At 36.3% G+C, this 27059-nt stretch overlaps 4 protein-coding genes across 6 annotated transcripts; 3 read left to right on the plus strand and 1 right to left on the minus strand.

The window, feature by feature from the left end:
* The first annotated feature begins 1815 nt into the window (after nt 1-1815).
* Nucleotides 1816-4422, plus strand: LOC110795773 (uncharacterized). The gene is made up of 2 exons (XM_022000794.2): nt 1816-1892; nt 2435-4422. Exon 2 carries the CDS (start codon nt 3234-3236, stop codon nt 4149-4151), a length of 918 nt encoding a protein of 305 aa, XP_021856486.1. The 5' UTR covers nt 1816-1892; nt 2435-3233; the 3' UTR covers nt 4152-4422.
* Nucleotides 4423-9785: 5363 nt separating this feature from the next.
* LOC110795757 (uncharacterized) lies at nt 9786-10910 on the plus strand. Of its 2 annotated transcripts, none has more exons than XM_022000782.2 (3): nt 9786-9966; nt 10088-10240; nt 10577-10910. In XM_022000782.2, exons 1-2 carry the CDS (start codon nt 9961-9963, stop codon nt 10238-10240), a joined length of 159 nt encoding a protein of 52 aa, XP_021856474.1. In that variant the 5' UTR covers nt 9786-9960; the 3' UTR covers nt 10577-10910. The 2 variants fall into 2 exon arrangements, with proteins under 2 accessions (XP_021856474.1, XP_021856471.1); XM_022000779.2 differs by having other exon boundaries at nt 9792-9966; nt 10088-10236.
* Nucleotides 10911-14418: 3508 nt separating this feature from the next.
* LOC110795748 (phosphatidylserine decarboxylase proenzyme 1, mitochondrial) lies at nt 14419-19649 on the minus strand. Its single transcript, XM_022000771.2, has 12 exons — nt 19255-19649; nt 19069-19157; nt 18446-18499; nt 18264-18329; nt 18058-18118; nt 17799-17908; nt 17450-17703; nt 16895-17001; nt 16260-16327; nt 15561-15638; nt 15046-15165; nt 14419-14826 (listed from the first exon to the last, which is right to left on the minus strand). Exons 1-12 carry the CDS (start codon nt 19430-19432, stop codon nt 14656-14658), a joined length of 1356 nt encoding a protein of 451 aa, XP_021856463.1. The 5' UTR covers nt 19433-19649; the 3' UTR covers nt 14419-14655.
* Nucleotides 19650-21749: 2100 nt separating this feature from the next.
* On the plus strand, nt 21750-25701 carry LOC110795734 (uncharacterized). Of its 2 annotated transcripts, none has more exons than XM_022000755.2 (7): nt 21750-22126; nt 22212-22382; nt 24130-24294; nt 24380-24544; nt 24835-24969; nt 25118-25215; nt 25298-25701. In XM_022000755.2, the coding sequence occupies exons 1-7, from the start codon at nt 21926-21928 to the stop codon at nt 25485-25487; spliced, it is 1125 nt and encodes a 374-aa protein (XP_021856447.2). In that variant the 5' UTR covers nt 21750-21925; the 3' UTR covers nt 25488-25701. The 2 variants fall into 2 exon arrangements, with proteins under 2 accessions (XP_021856447.2, XP_021856452.1); XM_022000760.2 differs by having other exon boundaries at nt 21989-22126; nt 24117-24294.
* The last annotated feature ends 1358 nt before the right edge of the window (nt 25702-27059 follow it).

Genomic DNA, 27059 nt, shown 5'->3' on the forward strand with positions numbered 1-27059 from the left:
TTTTTTAACTTTGTTTTCCATTTATTTATTTTTTGGTTCTACCGCAACTCTACAAGGAGTTCCTAGTTCCTACCACATTTGGTGGGTGGACTAATCTCACACCATCAAATGTGGTAGAAAGGTAGAAACTCATTATGTTGAATAAAAAAGGACAAATTGTTTTTTACCACCCTAAAAAAAACTTCTATTTTACCAACTAAAAAAATATAAAATCTTGCTTTTTTACCACCTAACAACGGAAATTGCTTTTTGGGAACTCGGTGTATGTGTCTACCCTACTTGAGGGGCATGTAAAGTTACTCGATGTATGTGTCTACCTCTTGTCTTGTCTTTTGTTACCCGTTGATGTCATTAGTTACCTCTCTTCATCTCTGTTCTTGAGAAGCAAGTTGCTTCTTTCTATAATTTTTTGCCCATTGTGCATAACAACTCCCTGTAATATAATGTTTCCCACTCAAAATACTACCCAAAAATATTCCCGCTTAAGATGCCGGCCAAGGCTCCAAATGCTGAAATTTTTACCGCACAAATACTCTTTTTCAGATTACTTTTTCCTCTCTTTTTATACTCCCTCCGTATTTATTTAAGAGATTTACTTGACCGGGGCACGGGAATTAAGAAAAAGAATTGAATAGAATAAAATAATAAAACAAGTAAGGTTGTGAAGATATTTTAATAAGAAAAACAAGTGAGGATCATGTCATTTTAGAGAGTGGGGATGGGATATGTAGATATATTATTTAATAAGATGGTAAGGTTGATAAGTTACAAGTGTATCTCTTAAATAAATACGACCGAAAAAGATAAGTGTATCTCTTAAATAAATACAGAGGAAGTAGTAGAATTTGTGAGTTGTCAGATTTTAAGTAGCAGTGTGGGCAAGATGCCCTTACACTGTTGCACACCATGTGTACTCCTACCCTTGTACAAAAGATTTGGCTTCGCCTAGAGCTGTCAAAAACTGACCCGACCCGAAAACCCGACCTGAACTGACCGAACCCGTAACCGACCATGACCCGAAATTACGGTAAAACAGGTAACCCGAAACCCGGCCTGTACCCGACCCGAAAAAACCGATAACCGATTTTAACCCGATGTTAATTGTAACACCCGAACCCGAACCCGACACCCGACCCGAAAATGACCGATAACCGAACTGACCCGACCGAACAATGACCCGAACCCGATTTGATACCCGACCCGATGTCAACCCGAAACCGATTGTAACTCGATGAAACCTGCTATTGACCCGACCTGTGAGAACCCGCTACTCGATTTACCCGAGTTATCAATGACATGACCAAATATTAACTTCATTGATATATCTATTTTAAATATTTATTGCTAAATATTGAAAAATTTAACTCTAAAATAAGTTAAACAAAATTTTTTAGAATATAAATCCTTAAAATGTATAGGTTAATTATCAGACCCGAGTTTGACCCGTCCCTGAGAGTGACCGAATCTGAATTCTATTTGATCTGATTATTATCCGATCCAAACTAAGACCCGAACCCGAAAATAACTGTGTTGCAAACCGACTTAAACCCGACTCGATAAGACCCGAACCCGAAATTATCTGCTACAAACCGACTTAAACCCGACCCGATAAGACCCGAACCCGAAATCAAACCTGACCGAAATGTGACCCGACTCGAACCCGACCTGAACCCGGGATAGGAAAAAACCCGATATGACCCGACCTGAAATCGACCCGACCAAACCCATACTCAACCCGACCTGATCATGACCCGAAACCCGAGATGACCCGACCCAAACCCGACCCAATGACCTGTTTTGACAGCTCTAGCTTCGCCCCTTAGTGATTTGCTCATCTTTTCTTCAGCTTCCGATTCCAATTGCAAGCCAATTTGTGTTCTTCTTCCTTCTGGGTAAGGTCTCTCATCTTTGTTTTGATCCCTTCTTATTTCTTACTCTTTGAATATTGTCCCTCTACTCTAAAATGCTATGTTTTTGTGCCATTTTAGTCCGATTAAGTTTTGCATGTCAAATTGTAGTCCGATTAAGCTAAGACTTGTCTCTCTTGGTAAAACGCTAGTCTAAAATGCTACAGATGATATATTTTCGTCACAAAAAATCACAATTAGTTGGAGTTAGTACAGTTTTTTTTCCGGCAATTGTGCAAATAGTTAAGGTTAAGAACATTATGAAATGTAGGTAGTACAATATTTTCCGATTGTTTTTAGTTTGAATTTAACCTGGAATTGTTTAGTATTAGGGTTTAGTGGTTTTAGGCGTAAAGCCTGAAGCTCTTTCTAAATTCGGAGTACTAATATTCCTTGCTACACTAATCACCTTGTTGATTGGAAGTAGTAGTTTGAGTAATAAGTAATTGTTGAGTAATATGCAGTATAAGTAATTTGGCATAGCAATTGAACTCTTTCTCTAACAGCTGACTATCCCGACTTGTCAGAAGTCAGAACAGTGAAGATTTCTCATGAAAGAAACCTATAAAGATCTACCGGAAGAGTGTTGGGATCAAATTTTAAGCCGACTAGATCATCATCAACAATGGGAATCATTGTCTCTTGTCTCCAAAACTTTTCTCTCTGTAATTAATCACATGCGAACTAGCCTTAAAGTAATCAACCCCTCGATTGAGGTCCTCTCTAAACAACTTCAGAGATTCCCGCGTCTCAAGAAGTTTGATCTAAGTGACATTAGTAAATCTCTTGAAGATGCTCTTTATGAGATTGCATTATCCGGGGTGGATATTGAGGAATTGAACATTTCACGTTCATCAAATCCTCCCATAAAAATAAAATTGCTAGAAGAGTTGAGCTCCAAAATGAAGAATTTGATTGCTTTCAATCCAACTTAAGCGACAACGACCTGGTGGTCTTATCAGATTGCTTTCCCTCACTAGAGGTGGTAGATATAAGTCTTCCACGCTCTAGAGGTATAACCGATGAAGGTGTTGTTGTACTATCAAAGAATCTCAAGCGCTTACAAGAAATCAGTCTTACTTGTATTTCAGATGAGTCTGTCATTCTAACTGCAAGCATCTGACAGAGATCGTGCTTCGGTCTTGCTCCTATGTGAGTCAAACTGCACTGTCTTTTGCAACGGAAAATACTCATTCCCTCAGATCTCTTATCTTTGCCGCAGATTTTTTTGACCCAATTGAATTCACAAATCCATTCAAATTTTCTAAACGTATTAGCACAATTGACTTGTGCAACGTGGATATCTCTGATGATCTTCTCTATGAGATGGCGAAATCAGATCTTTTGTTGGTACACTTTCATCTCAGAAGGTGTAGAAATTTCACTCTCAATGGTATATATGTTCTTTTGAATGCGTATCAGTCCTTACAGTCTTTCACCCTGACGGATACATATATTCTCACTGATGAATCTATGATGAATATTTGTCTGTTTATCCGTAAGCTGATCTCCATAAACCTAGATGGTTGTGACGAGCTAACTGCTGCAAGTTTTGATGCTGTCTCCTCAGCTTGTCCCCGTCTTGAACATCTTCGTATGGACTCATTATCTACGCGGAATGATTTTGATGTAATATCTTGTGCTTCAGGATCCATAGTCAACCCATGTTTAACATATGCCGCTTTGAGAGGCCATATGCTTTCAGGAGTCCTGCATACCTTGCCGAATTTGCAGTTTCTAAAAGTTCATCATTTTTCCGATTCCTGTGAATTAGACATTGCTGTTATCCTAAAGTATTGCCGTGGACTAAGGCAATTAGTAATACTTGGTGCTGGGAAATTCAAGGTCAGTGAAGAAATTAGCAAGCTGGAGTGTTTGAGTCTAGAGAGATCGCAAGGGACGAATGATCAGATGCTGGAAATGCTTGGGAAGAGATGCCAAAGGCTTCTTTACTTGAACTTGACAGGTTGCTGTAATGTAACTGAACGAGGATTGAGGGCGATTGTGGAGCATTGCAAACAACTCAGATATATTAACTTGGATTGGTGTCATCAGGTGAACCCAAGTTTTATCAGTTGGATGGTGAGCTCATGTCCCTCTCTAAGGAAAATAGTTTCCACAGGTAGATGGGGTCTTTATGAAGATGAGAGGCAGAGCTTTTTAAGACAAGGATGTCTTGTTATTCCAGGTACCTACGACGAATCAGAGCTGCAAGATAATCTGAATTCTTCAGACTTTGATTAACACACATGACTGAACCTTTTGATAGTTTTCTTGCTGAAATACGTGGTGTGATGGTTTCATACAGCGGACAGTTTATGATTTAAGTTCAGTACTGTACTTTGTATTTCGTACAAATGTGCGTTTCTGGCCATCTTTCTAAACCCTAAACACGAGAAGTCGAGGATGAATAGGGGTGGTCTGATATATGGCTATATATTGTGGATTATTTTTTGTATACCTCTTGAGAATTTTAGATGTTGAATGCATTTTGATGTTGATCTTTTTCTCTAAATCTTTTAGCCTGGCATCCCTATTGCTATCATATTATCATAAACTTTAATTTATTTCTCTAGAGTGGAGACCTTAACTAGCACAGTTTTCATAAGTTTCTTGGGTCGTGAACAAAGTAGATCTTGCATTTGAAACATCTTGTTCAAGCTCGGTTCGTTTAAAAGATTTTGTGTTCGTGAACGACTCATTTATTAATCGAGCCGAGTTTATAAACGAGCTTTTTTCATGAACGAGTTTTCTTAAACGAGCGCGCTTTAGATTATAACCACTTGAAAATCTAACAAATTATAATCATATCTAATAATAAAGATTAAAGTACATTACTTTATTAGATAAACAAACTAATAATTTAGAAAGAGTCAAAGAGCGCTAATTTAGCAATTAAAATTTTTTATTTCAAAATATTTTTATTCTATTATAGATTTCAAAAATTCAAAAACATGATTTTTATTTATATTAGAAGGTAAAATATGATACATAACATAAATGAACGAGTTGTTCATGAACTTAAATGAACGAGCATACCTATTTTCATGTTCAAGCTCGTTTATTAAACGAGCTTCAAAAGTTGTTCAAGCTCGACTCGTTTAATAAATGAACGAACATGAATGAGCTTTAAATGAGCCCAAGCCCGAGTAGTTTATTGACCGGCTCGACTCATTTGCACCCCTATGTATGATCCCATAGCTACTTTGTCCATAATCAAATACACAAACATTATATCCATCTAAAACGGATCTTATAAGAGATTCACTGTGAGCATGTAATTCTTCTGCATGCAAAATCAAAATCAAACCAGATAAAAATATATCAAACTCATTGATAAGGAAGAAAAGTGCGTAATTAATAATGTGCAACATAGGCAATTTAGAAGGTGGACCATGGTGCACCTTAAGAACACTAGTATATAATTTAAAGAACATCTGGTTACGAGAAAAAGAACATGAGTATTTTTTTATTTAGGTTTTTAATAAATAGTAAAATAATATATTATTTTTTTAAAAAAAAAGTGAAATATTATATCGCATGTTCTTTTGCTATAGTGTCATGTTCTTTTACTTATGCACATATGTTCTTTTGGTACACCATGCTCTATGTGCACCACGGTCCATAGTCCACGAATTGATATTCTTGCCTTGGGCAGCGGTTATTTCAAATACATTGTTAAATGAGAAAACCGTTTTTCTCTTGCTCCGATGAGGATTAACAATGGTTAAATGGGGTAAGTCATACACTATCACATCTGCTGAAGAGAATTCACTACGTAATAACCTCAAACTCTAAGTTTGTTCTTCCTTTTAAAAAAAAAAAAAATGTAATGATCATGTTTTTGGCAAAAAGGTAAATTTTTTGACAAGAATTATTGAAATCTCTTTTGCTTATATTCTCATTGATTGATTAATGACTTGTGTTAAATGCTCTTCCTTGTAGGTTGGGTGGATGTCATAAAGACACACCCCATCCAAGTAGCTCATTGACGCCCTCTTCCAAGTTTGTTGCTCCCACCACCCTTCCCCCTTAAAGTTGTTATCAAACGCCCTTTATGATGTTTCAATCACTGTTTGATCGATGTTTCTCTGTCTAAATTATGGCCTTGTTTGGCAAATGGCTTTTTGCTGGCTTTTTGGTTGGCTTTTGGCTGTTGGCTTTTTAATCTGGTCAAACAGCCAAAAAAATATGTTTGGTAACTGGCTTTTTAGCTTGCATAAAAGCCAGCTTTTGACAAGAGTTGGCTTTTGGCTTTTCACTATCTAAATTACTTTTTTGTCCTTGTTTTTTACTAATTAACTAATAATTAATAATTAATAATTAATAATTAATATTAAAAATTACGGAGTATTAATTAATGACTAATAACTAAAAGTGAATAATTAATTAATAATTAGTCATTAATTATTAATGATTAATTAATAATTAATAATTATTATTAATTTAATTATTATTAATATAATTATTATTAATTATTAATTATTAATCATTGATTATTTATTATTACTCCGTAGTTATTAATTATTACTCCGCAATTATTAATTAAAATAATAATCTAAATACTATTGCATAAAGTAATTTATTTTTAATTTATATTTTATTTATTTGTAATTACGTTTTACTCCGTACACAATACACAGTATGTATTGAAAAATGAATAAAAGACATTAAATGTCCTTAAATGTCATTTTACATAGCTACAGCCAACAGCCAACAACTGATTTTACCAAACATATTTGTAACCAATCCATAGTCAAACAGCCAACAAAAGCAGCCAAGTTGAACAGCTAGTCAAACCAGCCAAGTAAAACAGCCGACAGCCAACCGCCAACAGCCAATTGCCAAACAGGGCCTATATGTTGTTTTCTTATAATATATATAACTAGTCTTATACTCTTATATGCATGTGATGTGTATGAGATAATATTAGAACTTTAACGCTCAATTATAACTCTTGTTAATTACCCTACAATCAACTCTTGAGATAAGAGATTTCTCTAACTACTTTTGAACTTATCTCGTTCCAATATAATGTTCCCATTATATTTTATATAATTGAATTTAGTAGTTTTGATGATCGGAGGAAAATAATTAAGACGACAATAATTAAACGGATTTTTCATGAAATACCCCCGAATTATGGCGTAATTCACCAAATGCCCCTCGACTTTCAGAAATTCACCAAATGCCCCTCACAAATGACTTAATACCCAAAATACCCTTACTAATGACGCGCCGTTAGTCCTCCGTTAGCCTAATTTTTAAATTCACCAAATACCCCTATTTTATTACTTATTTCATATAATACCCCTATTCTGAAACTTAATTCACCAAATACACATAACTTAAAATTACCCATTTTGATGTTCAGCGGCTAGTTTTTATGTTTGAAAATTAGCCGTTGCTTATTGTTTGCTTATAAAAACCCCTTTTCTGACTATTTATTGTAGTTTTTCTATTGTTTTGTTAATTTCATATCATTTTTGTCATGAGTTTTACTTTCAAAATCATCATCCACACCCATGAATCCACATATGTAAGAGTCCCAAACAATTTCTAATATTATGGGAGGAAATTTCCATCTGAGGCTCCGATACAACACTCAGTAAGTTTCAATTATGATCCAATAAGTTCAGGCCTCATCCAGTAAAGACAATGCACTTTAGCTGAGCAAAAGGCCAAAAAACCCCATTTTCAAAGGGATCTTATGTAAGTGAAGCTGAAGTAATTCAATCTAAAGCTAACACCTTAATTTTCTTATTGTCCGAATGGTAAAGAAACTAAGAAATCAAGTTCAATAACACATACATTTTTATCACAACCTCGATTTCAACTTGGATTCATGATGTGAAAATCTTGAGTTTGGAGGCAAATCTTTGTGTCAAGATTCATGTTTTTTCACTGGTTCATGAGCTTTGGAACATACCTTAGTTTCATTTTTTTTTCTTGTTCCCTCAAATCCAAAAATAGACATTTGTCCATAAATCTGACCATGTCAATAGGACCTAGCTCAAAAGAAAAGTGGGAAAACCTTTATGCCTCGACTGTAAGGTTGAGAGAAAGTTAGGAGATTGAAGAAAGATGTTTGGAGGCAGTAGAGACAGAAGACAAAAGGGAGTTAACGTTAAATATGTGGCATGGAAGCAATAGAAGCCGAGGTAGCTGGAACATATGCGTTAGAATAAAATTAATAAGAGCTTTATTTTTAATCTGTTTGCATATGTTAAAGATATTTCCCATATTGAAAAAGGAATACCTTCCGATTGCGTGGTAAATATAATTAATTGGTCACATAAAGAATAAGGTACAAAAGAAGTAGCTATTTTCTTGAAGAGTTGCGACGTTTTGAGGTGTTTTTAGGAGTGTTTTCTGTTTTAGTGTTGTACCGGAGCTTCAGATTGAGTGTTGTATCAGATATTCGGATGTCAAATTTTCTCCCATGATAACAAAATTTATTTGGGACTCTTACATATGTGGACTCATTGGGTGTGGATGATGATTTTGAAAGAAAACTCATGACAAAAATGATATGAAATTAACAAAATAATAGGAAAACTACAATAAATCGTCAGAAAAAGAGTATTTATAAGCAAACAATAAGCAACGGCTAATTTTCAAACACAAAAACTAGTCGTTGAGCATCAAAATGAGTAATTTTAAGTTATTGGTATTTGGTGAATTAAGTTTCTGAATAAGGGTATTTGGTGAAATAAGTATTAAAATAGAGGTATTTGGTGAATTTGAAAATTAGGTTAACGGAGGACTAACGGCGCATCATTAGTAAGGGTATTTTGGGTATTAAGTCATTTGTGAGGGGCATTTGGTGAATTTCTGAAAGTCGAGGGGCATTTGGTGAATTACGCCAAAATTCGGGGGTATTTCATGAAAAATCCGATAATTAAATTATCCAATATTTTGAATTGCATCCAGTGTACTCAAGTATATCTTCATTGGTATTGGTGGCTAGTCCGTTACCCCTTGTCATTCCAAATATGAACACAGCTTCATATTACTCCCTCAGCCCCTCCATTTCTTTTTGATGTATCCATTTGAAATCTGGTGTGGTTTTTAAGAAAATTGGAATCTTGATTTGTATGGGTATAAGTGTAATGATTTGGTGTAAGAGAAATGATTGAGTGTAAGAGATTATAATAAATAAAGGAGTGAGAAAATAATAAAGAAATAAAGTAAGAGAGAGGAGTGATAATGATTGGTGATAAAGTAGGTGAGAGAGTGAGTATATGGGGAAGGGAAAAGAATTAAATATTATGGGTGGGGAAAATTAGGTGGGAATATGGGTAAAATCTTTAGGTATTTATGTAATTAGATAGAAATGTAAGGGTATTTTAGGATAAAATGTATGTCCAAAAATATAATAGATTCTAAATAAATACAACAATACGAAACGCTTAAAATGGAAACGGATACAACAATAAAAAAAACGGAGGGAATATGATGGAAATTTGGTGAAACACTACCTTTAAGTTTGGTGGTTTTGTGAATTGCTACCTTTTAAAAAGGAAATTATATTTTACTACCTTATAAGTTTGGTTTGTTTGACTAACACTACCATTTGCCGTTTTTTGTTAATGTTTTACGTCTTTGGACTCCACTACAACGGTTATTTTAATATGGCAAATGCACAAAATGACAAATAAACAGAGATATTTAAAAGAATAGAAGAAATACACGACGGAAAACATTAACGAAAAACGTCAAATGGTAGTGTTAGTCAAACAAACCAAACTTATAAGGTAGTTAAATTAAAAAAAGGTTTTTATAAGTTAGCAATTCACAAAATCACCAAGTTTAAAGGTAGAGTTTTACAAAATTTCCTATGATTTACGCTATTCGAAATATTTATCGGGTAAGTCAAAACCCGAATCCAAAATCAACCAGAGTCCAATCGAGAACGAAAACAATACGAAGTACTTTTTTTGCAGTATTCTTTCAGCATCATCATCATCATCATCAATTCATCATCAGTGCACAAATCCAGCAATCATTCTAACAAAAATACAGATCTCTTTGCGCAATTCAGTCTTCAATAATGCCTGTAAGTAAGCTTTTCTCTCTCCAATTCGTTCTATCGATTTTGGTTTACTTTTTTTGCAGTAGCTAATTAGATCTCCGACCCATTTTTGGAAATGGGCAATAATAAATTTGGATATTGGCAGATTGGAAAATTGATAGAAGTAGACCCACCAAGTCCAGTGAGGTATTTGATCGGAGCAATGGTGATGATGATCGGCGTCGTATTTCCGCTGGGTTATATGATGTTTCGCAACAAGCGTGTTCCTTCTTCTCCCTCTTTCTCCAAACAGACGTAGGTATCTCTTTACCCCCCATTTTCCAGATTCTCATTGCACTTCAATTTAATTTGTAATTGTGTAATTTAGGTTTTCTCCAATTTTCGAGGATTTTGCATTTGTTGAAGAATTCTTATTGTTGTTGTGAAGAAGTTGAAATTTTTAATAGTTAGTGGGTTAAATGTTCATTAAGATCCTTTTTTGATGTGAAATTGAATTTGATTGCAGTTTACTTGAAAATTTGGTTGATGGTTTGATTGTTCATTTAGTGATGTAAATGAATTTAGTTTTCCCTTGGTTTTAATTTCCAAAAAACTTTGGAAGGATTTCAAGGGTGTGATTTGGTTGTATTTTCAGGAACAAGGGCTTGATATGAGCAATTTTGATCTTAGACGAGATTATAGATTTCATCGGCGTGTCCATTTGGGTATGAAGAGTAACATAAGAAAAAATGTAATGTAATGCACTGACTGATGCAGATAGTAGTCATGTAAATGTATGGTCATATGGAATTGATGATTCTTGTTATATGAGAAAGGGGTTTTGAGTTTTTATTTTATGGAAATGCTCATTGAACAATGTGGTATTGCTTCCTTATTGTTTTCTTCAGCTTAATTTTGATTCAGTTCTATGGATTTTGATGATTCATGTTGACTTCATATATGGAAAATATAAAAGTTTATTTGATAGATGTTGTTGCTGTGCACCCCATTAATTCAGTTCTTGGAACTCTCTGGATTTTCTAATTATGTTTTTATGTGGAACCTAGAGACTTAGAGTTGATTTACTTAGATATCATCTTCCTTTCCTTTTGATGATACAGCTCAGAGACTCATCTTTCTGGGCTGAGTTCGTAGTTGCATTTTGAACTTAAGCCTAATATAACCTCCCTTATTTGAATTTAGAAATGAACTAAATTTATATTGGGGAAATGCTAGTGTTTAGTGGCTTGGAAAAGAGATGGACTTATGGCTGGATTGACAGACAGTTGGCATAAACGAGCAGACTTTTGAGAAAGCTTCTTCTCTTTAGGGTTAGGAGTTTAAGTTTTGAATAATCTGGGGCCTTTGGATTGGTGGAATAAGTGATGTACAATGCAGTGAACAGCATGCTTGAATCTTTAGGATTGAAGACATGGGTTGGTTGGTTTTGGTTTCTAGGGCTGCTTACATTAACTGATTGGTGTCCTGCTTACATTACTATTTTTATCACCTACGAAATACTTTGTATATAATTACGGGAGGAGTGTCATGAGGAAATCAAGGGATGCTTCAAATGAGGCATCTAACTTTGTTAGAAATCTCACTAATCTTTCATTTTGGTTGGACTAAGGCATTATAGGACCTATCACCAACTCGCCACATTCATTTTTCATGACGCTTGTTAAATTTTCTTCATTAGGTATTGCCTGATTTGCCTCTGATCACCCAGAAGTCCAGAACAGAATAAAGCCTTTTTCTTTGTTGGCAGCGATGAGTGGTGCTACTTTTCTTCGTTAGGTATTGCCTCTGATAGAATTTTATTTTTCAGTCAATTGGGAAAGAATCAATCACGAAGTTGTCCAATTCCTATTTAAATGGCTTGGGCAAAAAAGATGAATGTGTTTGAGTAGTTAATCTGAACACCTATCCTAAAACAAGCACACACTCCCCTGCTCCAATCCCTTTTTGATGATTTCGCTTTTGTTCTGTTTCACTTGTGATTTAAATAGTAAATACCCTTTTTGCTAGGATTTTTTCTCTCAACCCCTTTCAGCCGTGATGATTTTCAGTGATGAATTTCTTGACTCCGTGTTTTCCATCCCATTTAACTGTTGTCAACTTGTCGCTCTTCTCATCTTTCCTTTTCTGTTGAAGGAGGTGTTCTAATGCTGTTCTCAAATTACTTTCCTTTTAGTTTGGAAACTACCTGAGGCCAGAAGTTAACAAAAAAAAAACCTTCCTCAAGAGATCTATGTACATACTGTATCAAATTACTTTCCTTTTAGTTTAATACTGTCTCAAATTACTTTCCTTTTAGTTTAAGAAGTTAACAAAAAAACCTTCCTCAAGAGATCTCCCTTGACTTGTGACCCATCAACTTACTTTCCTTTTAGTTTAATACTGTCTCAATCCAAGCTATACCTGGCGAGGTATATGGGAGGCTAGATGGGTGGTTCGCCGGGGCATGAGATGAAGGGTGGTAATGGAGAAAGTATTTGAGTTTGGTCCTGACCCTTGGTTACCTGGTAGGCTGGTACTCAATCGAGGCCCATCTTATCTCCTAGGGGTGCTTCGCCTGCGAGTTTGGAGGTGGGTGCTCTCATAGACCCACTGTCAGGGAGCTGGAATGTGCAACTAGTACAAGAACTCTTCCTCCCCTTTGAACACGACAGAGTGCCTGGTATCCTGCTTAGTGCGCGAATGCCGGATGACACGATTTGTTGGGACCTTGAGAAGAACGGAAGTACTCGGTGAGGTCTGCTTACAAGGCCATCTTTGGTGATCATAATGCAGAGTCTGCTGCATTTGCTTCGGACGGGAAGGTACTGTGGTTGAAGGTGTGGAGGCTAAGGGTGCTAAAATCTTTGCCTGGAGAGCTTGCGCAGATGCTTTACCTATGAGGAAGAGTTTGAGTCACCGATTACCCAACTATGTGGCTACTTGCAGTATATGCGGTTCATGTGAGGATGAATCAGTAATGCACGCCCTGAAGGACTGCCCGTTAGCTCATGAGGTGTGGAAGGTAAGTAAGTTCGAATGCCTAGCACTCTTGAGATGCCCCTCCTTAGTTGACTGGTGGGAGTTATGTTTTGAGAAATTGGACAGCGAAGAGATGGAAGAAGTGGTTACAATTTGTTGGGCGATCTGGAGTGCGAGAAACAATTGAGGGCATTACCCCCGAGGCGGAGGGTACCCTATGGTATGCATTGAAAATTTGTGCAGAGCTGCGGGGGGGGGGGGGGAGAGGGGAAGATGGCAGTTGGGAGGGCTGTAGGAGGTGGTGCAGTACACCTTACTGTGTGGGCGAGGCCAAGTGAGGGATGGTTCAAGGTGAATGTTGATGCGGGTATGTTGGGTGAGGTGGGCACGGGCTTAGGGGTGGTCTGCAGGGATGATGCAGGGGCTTTTTATGCCTGTGCTGCTGTTCAGTTTAAGCAGGTGTGGCAGCCCGTGGTGGCGGAAGCTATGGCTGTGCTATGGGGTCTTCGTGTGGCCAGGGATGTAGGCTTGGTTATAGTGGTGTTGGAGAGTGATTGTTTGGTGGTGATTCGTGCTCTGCAAAATCAGCTGCAAGGGTTGAATAGTTTGCATTTGATCATAGATGATATTCTGATGTTAGTTTCTATTTTTGAAGATGTTACTTGATCCTTTGTTAAACGCAATGGAAACAAAATCGCTCATACTTTGGCTCATCTCCAACCATGGGTGTTTGGCCAAAGGGTGTGGGAAGACGATATCCCTCCTTGTATTTCGAATTTCTTGAGTTCTGATTTACGGAGTATTATACAATGAGCTACATGCTTCAAAAAAAAATGTGGTTATTTGTGCATTTGCTACTTTGTTGTTGGATGTTAATTGCAGTTAAAAACAGTATACAGGGGCTTATATCTGTGCGCGGTCTGGGGCAAATGCGTGCAGCCCGTCCAGTGTATACTGAAATGCTTGTTAAATGTACCTATAACAGTGTTCAATTATCAGAAACAAAAATTTCCCTTTCTAGAGAAGTTTGCAGGGAAGTTCAATGGCATCAAAGCAAGATCTCTGACTGAATGACAAACTCCCATCCTCTACTAAATAAGCACTGGAGGAGAATCTATCAAGTGGTCCTTTGATCATCCAAATCTGAAATTTGACCAACTTTCATCTCAACTGGGAACCCACAACTCTTTAAAGTCTTGCTATCCTTCTGTAAAAACTGATTGCAATTGCATAATCCTAGCAAAGATTGCCATAAGTGAGTAGAGACAAATGTTATACAGCCGCATCATTCTTGTTTACTGAATTAAAGTTCTAGATATCTACACAATATTTGTGATTTTCATTCTCATTTACATTCCCAGACATCATCTAATGACTAATACACGGATAAATTTCATGAATATGTAAGCCAATTCATGTGACTTAGGTAGACAAATGCCAATTGAATTGTACATCATCCTCAAGAAGTCGCATCACCTGCTCACGGCTGAAGATAAAGAGTAAGCATGGTTTATGCAGTTGAAAGAAAGAACAGTTCTCAATATAGCCTCAAAACTGGTGTATAATGTAACCCCTTTCTCCAAATATGCGCAGTTAATTTCTCACAATACCAAACATTTACCATGTACATTCTTAAATGGGGACACATATTTTGTTAGTAAAGCTATCTCCATAGTTGCAATGGTTAAATTTTCTATGATATTCCTGTCACTACTAATGTATTCTGTGTGCTCCTACAAGTTCCCTCCACGTCCTTCACTCTTTCTTCTGTGAATCATTCCATCTCCCAAGGGCTTCTCCCACACGGATTCTATCACCACGTTTGATATTGAATCGGAAGTCTGTCGATACGTTGTCTTTTGATGACTTCGCTACCGGAGCCTGAAAGACAAGGACCACTGTTGATCCCATATTGAAAGCTGCTACCTGAAATTTTAATGAAATTATCAAGACTGAACTGATAAGAAGTTCCAAAAAAACCATTTTGGAATTACAACTCAAAAAAATGAAACATTACAAAAAAGTAAACCGTAGGTTTTAGACTGGCAAAATCAAAAGAATTATGACTTGACCAATATCTCAGACATAACAAGAAAATCTAAATGGTAAACCAGTTTTGAAGGGAATTTCAATTTCAATTCTAACCTCTTCCCCTTTCTTCACCAAAAAGCCACCTTCTTGTTCATACATGCGCTCCTCGGGTGGCTCTGACTGTAGAAACTTCTTTCTAGAACGATTCGTCTGCAGCTCTGGCTCAATGTAAAGCTGATGTGCAAGGAAGTAAACATATTCAAGAACTGATCATTGAAAAGGTCAAGAAAGTTCTAAAAACTTGTATGTCAGCTATCAGTATCAAGTACACATCTTGCTACTAGGCAACAAGGCTTCATAAGGGTTATACCATTTGTTTTACTATATCTTTTTTTACTAGCAATGTCTACGTAGTGCACATCCATTTTTTTGTAAATGGATATGTTGCAGGTAATATGCAACTTCCACAAAAGGGAAACATTGCAAGTAAAAAAAATATGGAGAAAGTATTACATAAAGGGGTTATTTCACCAAGCAGCACGCACACCATTTATTGGCAAACAAATCGAGCTAAATTAAAGCAAAGGACATCAAGTTAAATAAAATGAGATATAATATATAATGATCACCTCAATAGAACCTATGTTTGTAGCACCTACTGCTGCAAGCGCAAAATATCCTTGTTGCCACTGACCTTCCAGCACAATCTGGCAAGACAAAGCAGCAAATGAATTGTAAACAGAGAAATTTTCATTCAGAAAAATGTGAAAGGATCAGATACAGATTCTAGAACATATAGTGTTTAGCTTCTTACTGTAGGAAATCATGTCAGTTCTACAGCTGCAGTTCTTCTACTGATGTTAAAATCCCAGACCCATCACCCATGATACATGATTAGAAGGCGTGAATACATTTTATTGGCTGACAGTGATGTAGTATAAAAGACTAGCGACCTGCATATGACTATTGCGGAACTTCAAGAAAACATAATTTCTTACGCACAATGTTTAAAGAACAAAAAAAGTATTTTCCCCTGTTATATAGACTTTTAAGCACATGCAGATTATAGGAGAAGCCGCTAGTATGTCTGCCATTGTTTGTCTTGATTTTTAGCTAGATTTTCACCAACCACAAATAATAGAAAAAGTAAAACAGAAGGCGGTTACTCCAAGTGCCAAAAATGATCGCTATAAAAGCAAATTAGGCTAAAGGTGTCTCCAAGTTTGACACTAGCAATAAGAAAGTTCTCTTTCTTAGCTGACAAGTGATTCTGCGAATCAATTTCTAAAGCTGCAATACAAGTTACGAGACATAAGAATTCTGCATACCCTTTCATTCTCCACGTAGAGGTTTCTGATTGTTCTAGTAGCACGCTCATTCACAGGATAAAGATGACCTGTAACAATAAAATTGACTCTTAATCTTATAGTTAAAATCATATCATTATGATCAATAATTAACTACTTTTAAGCGTCAACCAAAGTAAAACTTAAAACTTATGGCAGCAGAAGAAAAATGCAAAACATCGGCTAGTGAACTTGCTCGGGTCTATTTGTTGACTAGGTGGACCAGCTGTTAAATTTATAAGGATTCAACCAGCAAGGTCATAAACAGGTATATCAGAAGATGAACATTGATAAATGTCTATGGTAAAACACAATAGCTTCAGTGCTTCACGTCCAAAGAAGACAAGATATGAGCTTGTATCTTTTAAGGACCTTTAAACTCAAGCTACTGCCTGCCACAAGGCAATCTAAATGAAGCACATAGCTAGACTAGCCAGATTCCTGACATAACCCTTCAACCAACTGAATAGCATCTGAAAGATTACATGGGAAATAACGACATTGTGGTCCAAGAAGTTGAAGTTGGCTATACACACCACGAATATTAATTATCTCTCTACAGACAAAAACTTGTTCTAGATAGAGCTTTCTATAAATAAAATGAATTTCTGAATCACCTGAAAAATGTCTGCGAACTAGAACATTCCAGTCAACAGGTGAATGTACACGATGGTAGTCTCCAGGGCTTAGGTACAAGACACAATAAAAAAGACCTTTCATTGGACTGCAAAATATTTTCGATTATTAGTGGATGTGAAACTGCATTTGTGAACTTGAAAAGGCATGAAACACAGCAGGCATATATCAACTATGAAATAAAATACCTGCATAAGAAAATAACTACAATTTCAACAATGCAAAGGAATCAAATTAAAGGCCATCTGGCCCACATATTAGATCAATGCATGAGCAACAATTTGAACACACAAGGAACATAATGCAACTAGCCACTATCCTACTGGGACAAGTGATAAGCAAGACCGTGAAGAACCACTCATGAATAAATGATATGCAGAACCAAAGATCTGTTTCAGCTTGTATGTATATATTTCTTCTCCCTCAACAAAATATGAACAACAATTGCAAAGAGTTAATGTCAAGGAGTAAAAAATAAGCAATCATGAAGAATTTCTTTGGAGCATCAATGGTGTGAAGTCTGAAGAGCCACTTACCTAGCAGATACTGGATACTGAATTTTAGGCGAAGATAAAGAAACTCTCCACCATGACTTCTTAGTTTGATCCCTATGGCCATTATCTGCCTCACTGCTCTTTTCAACCACGTCTTTCCCGGAGACCATGGGAAGAAACGAATTTTGTCCAAGAAGAGCGGACACAGAATAGGAAAAACCTTTGACTTGCTCAATCATAGCACCAGGTTCTTTCAACTCGCCAAATCTCACAACAGTACCATCCACAGGGCTGATCTGTCATCATAAAAAAACGAGCACCTATTAAAAAAGCATATTTCAGAATGAGCTTGTTAGACAAATTCAGAAACCAAGAAGCTGTTACCAGTTACCAGGCATTGGGAATCATTATCTATAGGTCTGCAACCCGCTCTCAGCTTCCGAGCAAAGAAATCCCGCATAGAGGGATATTCTTCCAAAGGCAAAGCTACCTCCTCTAAGTCTGCAAAAGATAGCTTTTCATAAAAGTTCCTTTATGTAATCTTGCATTAAGACTCACAACAGCTCAAAATGAATAAAGACAGACAGTGAAGTCATCATTGATGTCAAGTGATAAAAGATAAGCAATAAAAGCAATGCAAATGACTTTACTTGAATGAAATGCCCGTGCCCATGCTTTGTATACATAAGGTCGCATTTGTATAGGAAGTTCCTGTGGCAAATTAACCAAGTGAAAGTTCATTTTGACCACCACATCAGGGCATATTATGAAAGATCATGAAAAGCCAATCAAGTCATCTATATTCATTAGGTAAACAAATTGCTCTATTTACAGACAAGTCGAAGTAGTAACTTACCACACTCATCAAAGAACCCCACATTCGAGAAATGGTGCGGAGGGGTAGAAGACTCAAAAATGATGCCTGAAACGGGCATAGCAAGCAAACCCAAATAATGTCAAGCAAGTATCAAATTTATGCATCAATTTTGGATAAATGGCTTGTGAATAGCCAAGTTGACAATAAAACGAGCACATTACTTTTGCATCAGGTTGGAACCCAGGTTCAACGCCTTTCTCCTTTGCCTCCTCAACCTATGAACAAAAAACATTCAAAATATGAGCACTAAATCATTGGATAGACACCAGCATACATTTCAAGAGTATAAACTTCCAAAAAAAGTAAGATCAATCATTCCTTTGCCTCCCGGGCTAATCAATAACAATTTCAATGACCCAACACTAAATCATTTTATCCATTCCAGCATACTTTCCGCAAGCAAAAACTACCAATATAGGCACTAAGATAAAGCACTCCCGCTGTTTCCTCGATCAACCAATAAACAATTTCGCAAACCGAATAATAAACCATTTGACCCATACCATCATACATTTCACAAGCATAAACCACCAAAGTAAGCATGAAGTTGAATCCATATACAGGAAAATTGTCACAAATCAGAAACTTAAACCAAAATGGGTAAGCAAAAGCTAAAACAGAACAAAATTAGGCAAACTTAACAATCCAATTAACAGCCAAAATTTCAACGGAAAATACAGCTTGACAATTGTACTACAATTAGTTTTAATTCTTTCTAGAGAGAAAACTCCTACACAAAATGAACAAGACATTGATAAAATTAAGCATACATTCTTGAAATTACCTTCTTGTCATCGTAAAGGCGACGAGCATGAAGAGCACCAAGCATAAGTATGGTAGCTACAGTTGCGCCGGGCAACAAAAATGTATTTCCTGCCGAAAACAACAAAAATCATTCAAGATAATTTCAATCATATGCTTCAGTTATACTGAAACTTCCAATTAAATTTTCGAAGAGATAGAAAAAGACCATTAGAGCTGCTGTTATTGGCGTCGTTTAAAGAAGCTTTAGCAGAAGAGGAAGAAGAAAAGCTCCGAAGCTTGTAGAGGAAGGAGGGACTGAAGTTGCGAGTTTGAAGGATTTTGAGACTGGAAAATCGATACAGATTATCGAATGCCGGGAATTTGCGATGAACCCTAAATTTCATTTTGGGAGTTGTGATTGATTTTGATTTTTTTGCTCTTTGCTAAAATTTACAGGTAGTTGAGTTTGCTGCAGGACATGGAAGAAGAGAGGGACTGACTGTCTTGGAGGCCAAGACAGTTACAGCTTACAGCCGTTGCGGAATAGCGGATTTACTTGTTGCCTTGCTCAGTTGCTTGTGTAAAATGTGCACACTAGTTATTGGGGAGTGAGCCCATAAGTAGATAAACAGAGAGAAATGTGGGACAAATTTAATAGGACAAATTTAAAAGGATATTTATTAAAAAGAAATTATGAGGCAATTTTGTAGGGACGCAGGGTGTAATCAGATATTGATTTTTTTAAGGGATAATTATATTTTGATTTTGGTATATCTTTATTGGTGTAAAAAAATAACGTTTTTTTTTGGAGCAAATTGATGAAAATCAACTATTGGTGTGCAAGAATCAACCCATAGTCCAAGATTTAGTTATATGAAGTGTTGGTGCCGCTGTGAATAGAGCGTAAATTGTACATGTACAGGCCCGACCCAAATGAAATGGAGGCCCTGTGCTAGTACTAAAATTAGGCCCCGAAGAATTTAAAGGCAAATTCTTCAATTAAAAGGAAATCAGAGTAAACTATTCAGACTGTCATGAATAAGCCTGAAAAAGTTCAGGTCAAAACATTAAAATATGTACGGAGTATTAAAAAAACAAATTAACTAATAAAAAATGCAAAAAGTTGTAATATACTTTTCCATACAATGGCGTCTGACACTTTTCTTTTCTTCATTAGAATGAAAAATAAAGAAATAAGCTCTCTCTTTCACAGTTTGGGAGACGATGGAGTTCTTTTTAAAAAAATTACACAGTAAAACCAAATAGGCAAATATGAATATGGGAGCCTTTTTCAATCGGGTGCCCTGTTTCGTGTCCTATATTAAGCCGGTTCAGGGCCGGGCCTGTACATGTACATTGTGTTTTATAACTTAGCACTAATGAGCAAAACTAAGTGAAAATGTAGATTTGTAAGCATTACTCATTTTAACGATGTTCGTCTTTTGAGACAGAAAACAATAAAAAAGTAATTGTGTGAAATTTTATAGTTATAAGAGAGTCATCTACTTTTACATAGTTTTTTCTTTCAACATTAATGGAAAAATTGTGGTGAACTATGTAAATCTGAATTTTTCTTATTAAGTTAGCCATACAATGTTAATCTAAGTAAAGTATGTTATTTTTCAATAGTTTTACTAATTAAACAATCGGCAACTTTTGTGTAAAACCGCCTTACCGGAAAGACCACTTTTGTTGCTTAACTAATTGGTTCAATTTCTTAACTAATTGGTTACATTAATTACTTAATTAATTGATTCAATTGCTTAACTAATTAATTCCTTTGCTTAACTAATTGGTTTCAGTGCTTAACTAATTAGTTCAAGTGCTTAACTATAGTTCCATTGCTTAACTTGTATGATACCAAGGTGGTCTTTTGTGTAAGACCGTCTTATAGAAAAGTTTGTATTAAACAATCAAATAAGAAAAAATATTATTTTTTTCCGTAGTTTTCTTTTCCAGGTAGTTCCATAATTTTAGGCTCTTGTTCACCTTATTTCGGGAAATTAAGTTTAGATAAGTTTGGTTAAGCTAAAAGAAACTCAAATAAGTTCAAGAAAAATAAAAATATTCAGTTAAGTGCATGAAAAACGAGTGAATAAAACACACCATTCATTTTCTACGCATTAATTTGTGAGTATATCAAGAAAATCTATCTTGCATCATAAGTTCGATTTTAGGCATCCAAAAATGTACTTTAAGGCCAATATTTGGCTTTAACCGGAAAACCTACTCCCATCAAATCCAAAAACTAGTGAGTTATTTTAAGGCCAGACGTGCTTCCTTGGCCAAAATAGGTCACATTTTTTTGTCAAAAAACAAACACGAACTCAACCCATTTATCTACTTTGCTCTAGACCAACATAAAGATGGTTGTGGGCCGGGCTGGTCCGAAGCCCAAAAAAAACACGGCACGAGCACGAAGCCGTGATTTATGGGCCGCATTTTTTTTGGAAAAAAAATACGACAAGATACGACAAAACTCAACAAAGCACGCCAAATTCAATAAAATTAGCCTTAGGCACAATGGCCCAACCCAACCTGGCACATCAACCCGCGTGCATGGCCCTGTTTTAAACTTTTCAGTCTGACCCGACAAGATACAGAGTGAGTCTGGCTTAGACACGACACGTTTAAACCTATAGGCTCGACTCGAAGCCCGGCCCACAACCATCTTTAGACCCACCCTCCAAGTCTCCACTGTCATCTTCAATCATCACACGGGGACAATTCTCTCTTTTATTGACAGTCAGATTTTCTTACAATTCCTACTCAACTCCCACTGTCTCCCCGAAAATCGAGAAATTGGATGGTCGAAATTCCGTCAAAACCCAAATCCAATTGAACTAACACACCGACTGTCAGTCATTCATCTATACACAGTCTTTCCACCCACAAAAATGGCGGCAGCAGCCGAAGAAGAGAACAACACAGTAGTCAAGTATGGAATAATAGGAGTAGGAATGATGGGAAGGGAACACCTTATCAACCTCTACCACCTCCGAGATCACGGCGTCTCCGTCGTCTGCGCCGCCGACCCTCATCCTGCTTCACTCGATTCCGCCCTTGATCTTGCCCACTCCTTCAATTGGTCCCTCCAGGTACAATTATTAGCATCATTTAAACTTTGGTTTTTGTAAAATTTGGTTGATTGTTTGGTTTTGATGGGAGTTGTTTGGATGGAAGGTATTTTCAGGGCATAAGGAGATGTTGGATAGTGGGTTGTGTGATGTGGTGATAGTGTCATCCCCAAACATGACCCATTATCAAATTCTGATGGACATTATTGCTCATCCTAAGCCACATCATGTTCTTGTGGAGAAGCCTCTTTGCACCACTGTACCCCATTGCAAACAGGTATCTTAAATTGTGTTTGATTAATGTCAAATTTATTTTTAATTGAGATTGCTTTGATTATCATGAATTTATGATTATAATATAAAATTGTATGTTGCGTAGTGCCTGTAATCAAGGGTTTAAAATTAGAAACTTAAGATTTGAAATGTTAGAAAACTTGCAATCAGAAAATGAATATTTGGACAACCCTGTAATCAAGGGTTTAAAATTAGAAACTTAAGATTTGAAATGTTAGAAAACTTGCAACCAGGAAATGAATATTTGGACAACATCAAATAGACAATAGCTTCTTCAAGGAAGGGTTTTATGCCCAAACGAAGTCGCATGCTACTATGCTAGGCTAGAGCAACAACCTGAGAAGCCAAATGAGGGAAAAGTTAAAGGAGATACTATATATTGTTTAGTTTGGTACTTTGGATGCTCAGCTTTGATTAAAATCTTCAAATCTTACTTCAGTTTCTTGGAATTCACAAATCTTACCTTCCCTGCGGCCCTGTCCATTGACATCCTGGTCGTCAATGAGTAGGATTCGATAGCTAATCATACTTCAATTTCAAGAAATCCATGTATGAACTCTAACCTCTTTAATAATCTTCAAGTAAAATATTTGCAAACTCCAGGGCATGGATCCAGTATGAGCACAGATCCAAGTGACGGAAATTGGCATTCTTAAAGCAAATTTCCATCATTTGTCATGTGATACTTGATTGTAAGAGTACAATTATGGGCAACGAAATTGAAAAAATCCATAGGGAATTTTCAACATTTCATTAGACTACATTCAGTGTCTTTAAACCATCATTTAGTTCTTATGTATTGTAGACAAGTAGCTGCATCAATCACCTTTAAGATCAAGTCAATTGTAAGAATAAAGCTACAGAGCCTCTTCACAATTAGACAGGTTCGGCTGCATACATCTAACGCTCCCCTACACCCTGCTTAGCAAGAAGCCTCGATATAGGCACATGGGTTAGTGACATTAATTTGTCATTGTTCATGGGTAATGATTCTATATGTAATGTGTAAGGGGAGTCCCATGCTAGTGTCCATGGTAATGCTTGTAAACACCCAAGTCCCAAACGTCTTCTTAATAAATTCTTATTACCATCCATTATCCCTTCAGAGGTGGTGCTAGTGAGTAGCACAGTTTTAGCAAATATTTTACTTGAAGATTATTAAAGAGGTTAGAGTGATACAAAAGATATAGATACTTTACAAATCTACAATTTTACACAGTGATACAAAAGATATAAATTGTTACACCTGGCTCCCCATCCCACCCAATAGTATTCTTATAATCAAATAGAAACTGACAACGAAACCCTTTAAAAGACTGAAACATAAAGAAATCTGGGTATGACATTCCGAATTCTGATCCTTGGGTCCGAACATTTGTATTAAGGATCATCAAATAGATCTTGCAGATTTATTATCCATGAAGATCTTTCTATATAGTTTTGGACTTATATGGTGTGTGATAATGCGTATGATATGTTTTTTTGAACTTCTGATACTTAACAGTATGGCATGCATCTGAGTCTTTGATGGACTAATTATGCAAAATTAGGGCACTGGTTTTGTATACAAGTAGCCATGTGTGAGTCACGAGTTTTGTATCTGATATGTAACCCCAACTCATATACTGTGGTACTGTGTCAACATGGGTTGGCTGGAAATTAGTCGAGTCACAGGAATACAGGATACTGGCCCAAATTAAGGTTTTCCGTAATCTAGCTTCATTGTTCAGGTGGTTGATGCTGCCAAGAAGAGACCGGATATAATGGTGCAAGTGGGTTTAGAATACAGATACATGCCGCCAGTTGCCAAGCTGATAGAAATTGTTAAGGGCGGAGAAGTAGGCCCAATCAGAATGGTGTCAATAAGAGAGCACAGATTTCCTTTCTTGATTAAGGTTAGTGGTGCTGCAATTTTCATGAACCAATCAGGCACTCACTGTAACCCCTGATCTTCTACCCTCTTTTATTGACCATGTATAGGTCAACAACTGGAATCGGTTCAATGCCAACACTGGAGGGACCCTGGTGGAGAAGTGTTGTCATTTCTTTGATCTCATGAGGTTGTTCGCTGGTGCAAATCCTGTTCGTGTGATGGCTTCCGGTGCCATGGATGTTAATCACAAGGATGAAGTTTATGATGGAAAGGTAGTCATTTTTCTTAGTAAATTGCTTATATTTGAATGATTTCCAAGAAATGAAAAATTGTGATACTTGCAACATATGATATGATATGATTATGAGGAACTAACAGAGTAACAGTAACCCGTACAATGCATTAGTTTTAACTCGTATCAACTTTAACCATACAGAATGGTCACGAGAAATGGTAAAGTTGCCTGAGTCTTTTCAGAAACTATACAAATTAAATTAATAAATTGTGCTTGGTGAAAGTTGCAATATGGAGATCATAACAACGTTGTTGATCTGAAGAGCAGGTACCTGACATCATTGACAACGCATATGTTATTGTGGAGTTTGACAATGGTTCACGAGGCATGCTTGATCTGTGCATGTTTGCTGAAGGGAGCAAAAATGAGCAAGAAATATCCGTAGTTGGGGATATGGGAAAGGTGAAAAACCTAAATGTTGAATCGACTCCATAATTCAAGTACAACATGTCCAAGTTGATGATTTATTTCAACCGAATCCTTAAAAAATCAGAAGTGGCATGTTGAGATTTTAATGTAATACTCCTGAATAAACGAGAATTTCTTACAGGGAGAGGCCTTTGTCCCAGAGGGCATTGTGAGGTTTGGCACCCGAGTGGACGGCAGGGATGGTGTGCAAACTATACAACAAGTAGATGAACGAATAAAGTAAACCGCTCTTTCTTTATATGTTGACCTATATTTGTAAAAAGAATGCTTTTCTAAATACTGACATTTCATTTCATTACAGATATGATGGATTACACCATGGTTCAAGCTTCTTGGAGCACTTAAACTTTTTGCATGCCATCAGAAACAAAGACACCCAGGCGCCTGAGGTGGATTTAATAGACGGGTTGATTTCGGTGGCTATTGGAGTCGCTGCACAAGTTTCAATTGAGAAGGGTAGGTTTGTTACAATGGAAGAGGTCTTGAAATGATTTGAGGTCGCTGCATAATCATCAGTTTGTATACTTTTATTCTACCAGTAGACTCCTCTATTGTGCGCCTATTTCTGTGTTTATTACTAGGGAGGGAAGGCTTTGTAAATATATGAATAATTTCTAAGAAATCCTAACACTTATAAAAGCTTCATACTTGTAATACTATTCACCCAATAGTGTTGTTACATATATGCCCTTGATTTCCTTCTTAGTTTTTTTTGTCTTTATCCTTATCAATAGTTAAAGGTCTGTTTTAACCTTCTTCACTTAATGTTGCCACGAGTCATCTTTGATCTAACGCAACTCTGGTTTCGTCACCCTCGCCTCTCCGTATTTCTTCGGTTATGTCCTCTTCTCTTCAATGTCGTTCCTCTTCCTCTTTCGTACTACAAATTACTCTGTTTTCTTCGCACCTTTTCCTCATCTTCTATGCGCTGCCTAAAAATTACTTTGTTTTTTTAGGACATCTCACATGACGTTCGTTTTGAAGGGCTCCATTTACCCGATCTGACATCTCTCCGTCGTCGGTACATTTTAGCAATTCTCTCTTTCCTCTTTTTCCAAAGTTTCAATATTTTCAGTTTTTATTTGATTAATGCCATTTCTAATTATGTACTCCCTCCGTTTCTTTTTGTTTGTTACGTATTTCTTGTAGTGTGTTTCACAATGTTTGTTACATGGGAGAATCTTTCCTTTTATAAAATTATTATACTATATATTATTTTTTGTGCCAACTTTTAATTTTAATTGGTCCAATTTTTTCAACTCATTAAATTTATTTACAATTTCCCAAATATGTTAAGTTAGCAATCTTTGTTCTTTTCCATTATTGGTTCATTTTGATAAATAAAACATTCTTATTGGTTGTTGTAGTGATTAGTGGATGAGGTTTTATTTGGGTTTATTTTTTTAATAAAAAAGAAAAAGAATCTTTATTATACGTTAATAAACGTGCAAAATTCCAAACGTAACAAAAAAAACGGATGGAGTAGCATCTAATTCTCTCTCTTCTGGGAGATATCTTCTTAACCCCCAATATCGTCAACGCCCAGGCACATTATTCATAGCTTCATTTCTCAGATTTCTTGTTATTATTATCGGATTAATGACTGATTTTGCTTCAATTAAATATCTAATTTCAATAATTTTGGGGATGATTAGTAATTCAATTGATTTGCTTTTTTGGAATTTGACTCCCAAAAATCCATCAGATTATTTTGTGTACTAATCTCATTTTGATTTCCCACAGAAAAACTTTGATACATCAGCTCTCGCGAAGACGGACAATATCAGGGTAATTCTGGGTTTATCGAAAAATGGAAAATAAATAAATAGGTATAAACCAGTTGAAGGCTCATATGCTACTCTGTATTACTAAAGATGATCGATGCAACTCTTGCAAGGTTAATAACATTATTTTTTTTCATAATTTGATTTTTATTCTAGGTTTTTTTTAGTTCTGTTTCTAATAGGGGATAAACTTTGTATAGTCGACGAATTGGATAACGGTTCATCAGGCGATGATGGAGATTAAAGATGGAGGTGGGATGTTTCGTTGTTTAGATTAGG

This window comes from Spinacia oleracea, chromosome 6 (assembly GCF_020520425.1).
Source record: "Spinacia oleracea cultivar Varoflay chromosome 6, BTI_SOV_V1, whole genome shotgun sequence".
In the NCBI taxonomy this organism is placed as follows: domain Eukaryota; kingdom Viridiplantae; phylum Streptophyta; class Magnoliopsida; order Caryophyllales; family Amaranthaceae; genus Spinacia; species Spinacia oleracea.

Excerpts from the sequence above, each read along its gene's own strand:
- LOC110795773 (XM_022000794.2), top strand. The coding sequence starts at position 3,234 with ATGGCGAAATCAGATCTTTTGTTGGTACACTTTCATCTCAGAAGGTGT.
- LOC110795748 (XM_022000771.2), bottom strand. The coding sequence starts at position 19,432 with ATGAAATTTAGGGTTCATCGCAAATTCCCGGCATTCGATAATCTGTAT. Across the intron at positions 18,330-18,445 it reads GGTTCCAACCTGATGCAAAA|GCATCATTTTTGAGTCTTCT; the intron begins GTAATGTGCTCG and ends TGCCCGTTTCAG. Across the intron at positions 16,328-16,894 it reads AGTTCGCAGACATTTTTCAG|GTCATCTTTATCCTGTGAAT; the intron begins GTGATTCAGAAA and ends TTATTGTTACAG.
- LOC110795734 (XM_022000755.2), top strand. The coding sequence starts at position 21,926 with ATGGCGGCAGCAGCCGAAGAAGAGAACAACACAGTAGTCAAGTATGGA. Across the intron at positions 24,970-25,117 it reads TAGTTGGGGATATGGGAAAG|GGAGAGGCCTTTGTCCCAGA; the intron begins GTGAAAAACCTA and ends AATTTCTTACAG. Across the intron at positions 25,216-25,297 it reads CAAGTAGATGAACGAATAAA|ATATGATGGATTACACCATG; the intron begins GTAAACCGCTCT and ends ATTTCATTACAG.